This window comes from Hippocampus bargibanti, linkage group LG12 (genome assembly GCF_051943395.1).
Source record: "Hippocampus bargibanti isolate YZ-2025 linkage group LG12, ASM5194339v1, whole genome shotgun sequence".
Classification (NCBI taxonomy): Eukaryota; Metazoa; Chordata; class Actinopteri; order Syngnathiformes; family Syngnathidae; genus Hippocampus; species Hippocampus bargibanti.
This window is the reverse complement of record NC_142745.1, coordinates 8,692,308-8,700,613: the sequence shown is the minus strand read 5'-3', so window position 1 is coordinate 8,700,613 and position 8,306 is coordinate 8,692,308. Positions and strand designations below refer to the sequence as shown.

The following is an 8,306-nucleotide window of genomic DNA, read 5'->3' as shown; positions in this document are numbered from 1 at the left end:
CGTAAAAGCTTGGCCAAAACAAACATGCGTATCAAACCTGATGTTGGAGGTCACTGGTTCGCTGTGGCGACCCCTTGACAGGAAAAGACGAAAAGAAAGGAGGAAGTTTATATATCTTCTCACCTCATCATATTATCTTATAAGGTTAAAATTGATTTTAAAATTAAGGATGTCTTGGAAGACGATTTATCAGTAAATAAACCTCCTTTAAGGCAAAATCGGGGTGAAATTAAAAACGTTTGACCGTGAAAACCCTGATGCATTTTGGGAAGAAGAAGGCGTAGTCGTTTTTTTATGACAGAGTACTTCAGCGTAGGTGCTTCATCCATTGCGAAAATATAAAAATAGCGAAGGAGCATTTCCAATACCAAGCAGGTGAGTTTGTGCACACTAAAAATGTCAATATAGCACCGTTCATTTTGCAGGCGTAAAATTTCTTCAAATGCTTAAAATCACGGAGCTTCAAACGAGTACACTTGAGCTGTGTTGTGCGGCCATCGTGTTTGTGCCTTTCAGTTTCCCCATTTTGCCTTTGTCGGTTCATGTTCAGTGTTTGTTTTCTTACGAATAACAATTCGATCAGCTTGTTGTCATGCTCATTTTCTAGAGGTCGTGTGGCAACAGTCGAGATAGATGGGGGCAGATAAGAGGTGAGTTCCAGCTATATTAAAGTAGTTAATTCTTAGGTCGAGTGCCAACAATCTATTGAAACTGAGATTTGCTTATGGGATACTGATGTCCTAACAGTTTTCTACATACTTTTGAAATAGCAGTTGATCACATGTTATGCTATTAGGAGCGACAATCGTCAATGGTCAACATTTATTCAACAAGCTAGGAGGCAGAAATGTTTTTAAATGATCACTTTTATGAAATGCCTAGGAAATCACAATGTACAGTCCTACAATTGATTAGCTTTTTGTCTTTGCATTTAATTGCTATGCCTATCACTGTCCACCGCCGATCTGCATAGATGAGCATCTATGTATAGATAGTCACATTTGAACATCAGAACTGGAACAAATTCAACAGTGTGATTCTAAGGGCTATTATTTTGGTACTTATAAACACACTTATGACTCATATTTGCAATTGTCTGTCGAATAGGATTAGTCGGACTGAACGGAGCGGCCGGTATGGCTCTGACTCGCCCCGTGATGCTTCTGATTGGCGCGACAGACGTGAAAGGGATAAAGAACGTGATCGCCGTTGGTCTGATGAAAGACGTGGTGACCGCAATGAAGGAGAGCGTGACAGAGATCGTCGAGGATCCAGAGAAAGCCCAGAGGTAATTACAATACAGTGACTTGTCACATAGGTCTGGCCGGAAATGCATTTCAGTGGAGAGTAAGCACATTAATACAGCAAACTACCAGGCGACTAAGTCACTGAAGAAAGAAACGACAAGGGGAGATACATAGCCAAAGAGAAAGCTGAAAAGAAGTTGGATGTTCCCGCAGTGCAATAAATTCATGCAAAAACAGTGGAACTGAAGCCTTGGCCTTGTATGTGTCCTAGCCAAGAGAGCGGAAAAGACGCAACAGCGACAGATCGGAAGATGGATATCACTCTGATGGTGACTACCTAGATCATGATTACAGGAGAGAAGCAGGAGATGACAAAAGGAGCAAGACCATCATGCTATGGGGTCTTTCCTCTCACGTCACAGAGGAAGATGTATGTTGTTGTTTTTTCTTCCACTTGCATGCAGACACTTGTGTGGATGTATACCTTTCAGGATTGTAATCATCTGACCGTTTTGTGCATCACGCAGATATGTTTTGCCATTGATCAACTGGAGGGTCCCCAGCCTGCCGATGTCAGACTGATGAAAAAGAAGACAGGTGAGACTGGGATACATGACGGACCTTGACTTTCCCCTACCCTTTGACCAATAATGCAAATCTGCTTCCAGTCAGACCCATTTACCCAGAACACGGTTGTATAAGTCTTAAACAAACAAACAAACAAATAAATTCAAATGATGCTTTTCAAGTGTCATCCTTAGGATTGCTGCAAAGGTAAGGAGAGCAGTAGATGCAGGTTTGTTACATAGTGTGGCGTGCGCAAAGGTTTCAGTGGCATTGGGCAATGTTTTCCTTCCTCCTTTTCGTTTTACTGCGGTAAAACTCATTAGGATTGGCCTGTTGTTTTCCAAGAAAGGCCTGGGTCGTGAAGCAGTTTGTGGAACAGTTTTAATAATATGCCCATGGACTCTTAACTAACACGCCTCCCGTCTATATTTGAATGCTGTCTCTAGGTATAAGCCGTGGTTTCGCCTTCGTGGACTTTTATCACTTGCAAGATGCTACCCGGTGGATGGAGACCAATCAGGTTGCTTCACAATCGCCAAGTCTAGTGTTAATCTTGGAGATTTAGGCAAAATTATCCCAATGGCAACCTAAATGCTTTGAGTCCGAAACTGTTTTTTAAATGTCCTTTTATGTGAATTTTATTTTTCCCTGGATGAAACCGAGGTAGTATAATACCAAATCTAAAATCTAAATATAAAAATCTATGATGGATTTTTTCAAAATACAGTATATATAATAATAGTCACTTTGCCAACATTTTTTTGTGGGGAGCTCATCAGTGGTTTTTCCAGAACGCATTCAGAATTGTCTTTTCGGGTCACATAATACACTTTACTCCCGCTCACCTTGAGTACTTGGGTCCCAAACACTTAAAAGATCCTTCTCCACATCACATACATCACGCCTGTCTTTAACAAAGGATACATTCCAGGGGTCCCTACCCCACTTCTCTCCCCTTCCAAAATGCTTGCTCTGTTGACTTGAGATCAACACACGCCACAAACAACCTGGTAACATTTTTATTCCTCTTTCAGAAACAACTGGTCATCCATGGGAAAAATGTGGACATGCACTACAGTCATCCGAGACACAACTACGGCGACTGGCTTTGCAATACTGTAAGTTGACCCTGGGTCTTGAATTTTGAAAAACTACCACACACTGCGTGCATGAAGATAGGCCATCAAGTTTTATATAGCGCCGGTCATTTTTGCCTAAATTTTACAGTATAATTTCATAATTAGAAAGGCTATGTGGTATCCCAGGTGAGTCGGGTGTGCTGCGCCAATATAGACTTCGGCTTTCTCAGGCAGCACTGTGCAGGAAGGGCATTGTGCAGGTGTATAATAAAAATAATGTGAACGGTTACTTGCAGTGTGGCCTGTACAATTTCCGGAGGCGGTTGAAGTGCTTCAGGTGTTCAGCAGCCAAAGTCGGTAAGTAGTTAAATCAACAGGAGGCCACCGACTCCCCGACAATGCAAGCAGGCTGCGGCAACAATGTTGGGATTCAGACCAGTGTTTATTTTGAGGACATCTTAGATCCTTTTAAGATGGACAATTGTACCCCGCCCGCTTTTACATCATGCTCACCGTAGACGGGAGGCAAAATCCCACCCAATTGGCTGAATTACAAACCTTGGTATTATCTCAAAAGACCTCTGAAAGGGTTTTAGTGATGCTCCTTTGTGTTGACTGGCCTAAAAGTCACATTTATGCACCAAGTCTTTCTTTTTCCTCCACAGAATGTGAGACGAGCAATAACGCTGACATCAATGAATCTCATCTTGGTGGAGACTTCTGTGGGGACAGTAAGGATGTTTCATTTTACAAATACAGTGATACCTTAGCTTCCAAACTTTTCGCCTTCCGAACATTAAATTCGCAAGAATATAATCTTGGCAGACAAACTGGTTTTCGGGAAACACACGGAGCGCCACAATGGCTGGCGGACTAGTTTTCTGCGGAAGAACACCAAACCAAACAGTCAAACAGCGCCACGTTGGCCGGCGGACTAGTTTTCCACACCCACTTTCTTTGAGTGCACTGAGTGCAGACGTGGTTTGTTATCGAGTGGATACTTTTGCTTTTGTGGGACCGAAAAAGACCCCACCACAGGCTAGTGTTAAGTCGCAGAGGACACAAAAGAAAATGACGGGCGAGCAGAAGAAGGGGATCATCGAAAAACACGAACGACGTGTGCATTTGTGTGACTTACCGTCCCACAACCAGGATGCTAAGTCGACCATTGATACGTGTGGCTAAGGTTGTTTATGTGTTGTCTAAGCAACGGTCTCAGGCAATAGAAGAGGTTGAAAAACTTCTGTTCATTTGGATGAACGAAAAGCAACTAGTAGGGGACAGTGTGTGACGGTATTAACATGCCAAGAAAGCACAGAGACTTCACTCTGATATCAACAAGAGGCAACTACATCGATGACCGTCACAATGGTAAATAAAATGACCTTGTTATACAGTACAGTTTATTTCTTTAATTACAATACAATAGCACAATTATTATACATAAAGTAATGTATATTTTGTGTATTTTTAAGGCGTATTTAGTCGAAAAATGTTTTACGGGGACCTGGGAAAAGATTATTCTCATTTTTAATGGTTTCTTATGTGAAATAAATGGCAGACACACTTTTCGCCTCACACACATTTTCTGGGAACCAGTTAAGTTCATAAGCTTAGGTATCAATGTATATACGATTAAAGGTTTTCTGATTCTGATATATTGCACCACTTCATTAGGAAAAGAAGGTAATGTGTTTCATTGTCTCTTTCTAATTCACAGCAATCATCCTGAGAAATATTGCTCCCCAAAGCTCTGTGGAAGGCATCATGACCGTCCTGGCACCATATGTTAATCTTTCGCCGAGCAACATTCGCCTAATCAAGGACAAACAGACCGGCCAGAACAGAGGCTTTGCTTTTGTTCAACTGTCTTCTCCTCTGGTAAAAAAAAAATGTTTTTTTTTTTATAGCACTTTCTTTCTCAATGACTTCATTGTTGGAATATCAGTCGGCGCATTGCTACTGTATTTCTTTGCTTACAGGAGGCATCTCAGCTGTTAACCATCTTACAAGGACTGCAGACTGGTCTCAAACTGGATGGGAAAACTATTGGAGTGGATTATGCCAAGAGTGCTAGAAAGTGCGTTCAGCTTCCTTTCTTTGTGAATATTAAATGAATTTATATTGAGTTGAAAGAAATAGTTTTTTAATTATAATTCCAGGGACCTACTACTCCCTGACGGGAACCGTGTTAGTGCCTTTTCTGTTGCTAGCACAGCTATTGCTGCAGCTCAGTGGTCCTCAAGTCAGGTAAAAGCATTGCCTTTTTTTTTTTTTCCCCCTTCATTTTTTTAAAAACCAATATCTGCAGGCTCCTTATTGTGTCGCTTTTTCCACCCCCAGCCGAACGCCGAAGGAGTGTCCGAGTACAGCCTCTTGCACGAAGGCTACACTCCAATGTCACAGGTGGTTCAACATACACTAGAAACCCAGTAACTTTGCTTCTAGTTCCACCTCGTGGCAGAGCACCACAAGGCCCCAATAGTAATTTCCTGACCCCTTTTGCATTTTTTTTCCTAGTCATACTATCATCAAGCCAGTACCTCACAGGAGAATGGGATTCTTGGAGGTATGAAACGCTGAACTTATCATTATCATCATCATCATGTTTTCATTCATATTGTAGTTGGTAACATTTTATCTCCATAATTACAGCTGCCCCTGGGTTGAAGCTTCTCCCAACTGCTGCTGGGGTTGTTCTCTCCCCTCCCGTGCAAGTTTACCAGCCCCGTATAATTGGCCAGCCTGCTATTCAGGTATGTTGGTTGTTTGTACTGCTAATAATAATAATAATGCATTTCATTTATAAGCCCCTTTCAAGGGTGCTTTATGGAGTGAACAATGTTACAGAGGTGAAAGACTAATGTGTTGTTTGCAGGCATTGCAGCTGGCTCAGCATTTGGAAGCCAAATCAAAGGCAGGACAGTTGCAAGGTGCCGATGCTGTGGTGACTGCTGCCTCGGTAGCGGCTGCCGCCACAGCTACTACCTCAGGACAAAAGACAGACAGCGCCACTGGTAGAAACATTTTTGTAATTATTCCCATGTTCACCTGACTGTTGTTATATTTTATTCTTAATGGCTTTTAATTGACAGTTGTTCCAGATACATCGACTTATCAATATGATGAATCATCTGGCTATTATTATGACCCTCAGACGAGCCTCTACTACGACCCAAATACGCATGTAAGAAGTACACAATTTCAAAAGTACATCTGTCACGATCAGTGTAGTGTCATCTGGGATTACTCACTTTTGGCTATTTTCCCCTCCTCAGTATTACTACAACTCTCAGACTCAGCAGTATCTTTATTGGGATGGTGAGAAGCAGACCTATGTCCCCATATCCGTCGATGCGAATGCTGCCCCTGCGCCTCCCACAGAAAACACAAAAGAACCCCGTGAAGGCAAGGAGAAAAAGGAAAAGCCCAAGAGCAAAACTGCGCAGCAGGTAACACATTTGACCTGCAGCAGCACAGTTACTGCATTTTTTTTATCCTGTCATGGTCTCTTTTGACACAATGATTTGTTTCCAGATTGCCAAAGATATGGAACGCTGGGCTAAAAGTCTTAATAAGCAAAAGGAGAACTTCAGAAGCAGCTTCCAGCCAATCAGTCAAGAAGAAAGGAAGGAGGCTGCTGCTGCTGATGCTGGCTTCACACTTTTTGAGAGGAAGGTACTGCAGTATATTTGATTTTCTGTTGTATGTTACGCTTTGCTATTCTCTCTCAAAATGGATGCACTACATTTTCAGCAAGCCGGTGTACTAGACAGACTTATTCCGGAAATGATAAATGTTCCTGAAGAGGACGAAGCCACGAGCTCCTCCAACACTTCCAAGGTGTGCCTTTTTCTCATTTTGGAAATGATCGAATTAGTGTTTCAATTGGATTGTGAAAAGTGATTTGTGCTGTTAGTGCGGCCTCGTGGCAGCCTACAGTGGAGACAGTGACCCAGAGGACGCAGCCGACGGTGGAGAGGGAGGCCAGGACCAGTTGACTGACTGGAAGAAGCTCGCCTGCTTATTGTGTAGGAGGCAGTTTCCCAATAAAGAAGGTTTAATACGACATCAGCAGCTGTCTGACCTCCACAAGGTAACCTTTTTTTATTTAAATTGATTACATTTTTTGCCCTTATTTATTAACAATGTCAACGTATTGCTCACGTCACATGTTCTTTCCCAGAAAAACCTGGAAGTTATGCGACGATCCCAAATGACTGAAGCTGAGCTGGAGGAGTTGGAGAGAAGAGAAACAGAGGTTTGTCTTCAAACTTTTTATGCTTTTAGAATTTTTACCAGTAGCACATTTTGTTTATAACCTATGCTCACAAATGGACTCATTAATTCTTTGTGTGTGTGTAGTTGAAGTACAGAGACAGAGCAGCCGAAAGACGAGAAAAATATGGCATCCCTGAACCGCCTGTTTCGAAAAAGAAGAAATACAGTCAGCCAACACCAGTTGTGTAAGAATGTTTTCATTTTTTTATGTATTTTTATTTAATTCACAACTTTAACACTTTGTTGTTTAATTGTGTGTTACGATTAGATTGTAATCTGTTTCTTCCTTTCCTGCAGTAACTACGAGCAGCCTACCAAAGATGGCCTCAACAGTGACAATATTGGCAACAAAATGTTGCAAGCGATGGGCTGGAAGGAGGGCAAAGGGCTCGGTCGCAATCAGCAGGGCATCACTGCACCCATTCAGGTATTTAGGAGGGGTTGTCTTGTAGACCATCAACTAGCTGTATTGAAAATACGAATCGGGTGATGTTATACTTGCACACTTAATTTTCTTCACCCTTTTTCCCTTCTCATTCTTGCAGGCCCAGCTAAGGACCAAAGGAGTCGGTCTTGGAACAAAAAGCAGCAACTACACCCTGTCTGCATCGGACACGTACAAAGATGCCGTCCGCAAAGCCATGTTTGCTCGCTTTACTGAGCTGGAGTGAACGAGAACAACAGTGAAGTTATACAACACATCGTTCAGTGTGTGTTTGTTTATTAATTTATTTCTAGCCACCATGCCAAAAAAACATGTTGGCATGGTAAATATGTAAATGTAATTTATGTTGTACATATACACAAAGTAAATCCTGTAATATTTTCTTTCTCTGCGTGGTGCTAATAGGATATTCCTTAGTACATCAGATTGTACAGTTTCTACAAAAGGTTTTGTCTGTTTACAGCAAATAAAACGACATTAAAAACTGTCGTGTCCCTTTAAAATGAAAACATCAGTTACACCTTTACCTGGTATCCAAATAATGTGTAGTATAACTGCGGTGAGCATCTTGTTTTTGAACAGAAGTAAAAACTTCTGTTTCTTTGCCGACAGTCAAAATAAATTGTGTAAATATATCTGGGTGCTGATCATGCACTGTGAATGCCTCTGCCTTTGCAATGGTGTGCT

General features: G+C 41.8%; 1 protein-coding gene across 1 annotated transcript; it reads left to right on the top strand.

The window, feature by feature from the left end:
* Nucleotides 1-261: 261 nt before the first annotated feature.
* rbm5 (RNA binding motif protein 5) lies at nucleotides 262-8,105 on the top strand. The gene is made up of 25 exons (XM_089010645.1): nucleotides 262-375; nucleotides 608-650; nucleotides 1,108-1,288; nucleotides 1,519-1,677; nucleotides 1,775-1,844; nucleotides 2,261-2,334; nucleotides 2,849-2,932; nucleotides 3,190-3,250; nucleotides 3,559-3,624; nucleotides 4,614-4,774; nucleotides 4,876-4,973; nucleotides 5,056-5,143; nucleotides 5,237-5,299; nucleotides 5,414-5,462; nucleotides 5,549-5,649; nucleotides 5,772-5,910; nucleotides 5,989-6,080; nucleotides 6,172-6,345; nucleotides 6,431-6,571; nucleotides 6,650-6,736; nucleotides 6,813-6,989; nucleotides 7,080-7,154; nucleotides 7,259-7,359; nucleotides 7,472-7,601; nucleotides 7,720-8,105. Exons 2-25 carry the CDS (start codon nucleotides 634-636, stop codon nucleotides 7,843-7,845), a joined length of 2,514 nt encoding a protein of 837 aa, XP_088866771.1. The 5' UTR covers nucleotides 262-375; nucleotides 608-633; the 3' UTR covers nucleotides 7,846-8,105.
* Nucleotides 8,106-8,306: the final 201 nt, after the last annotated feature.

Bases quoted from the DNA above. Each gene is read 5' to 3' on its own strand.
- rbm5 (XM_089010645.1), top strand. The intron at 5,144-5,236 runs GTAAAAGCATTG...TTCCACCCCCAG, and splicing joins CTCAGTGGTCCTCAAGTCAG to CCGAACGCCGAAGGAGTGTC. The intron at 5,300-5,413 runs GTGGTTCAACAT...TTTTTTTCCTAG, and splicing joins GCTACACTCCAATGTCACAG to TCATACTATCATCAAGCCAG.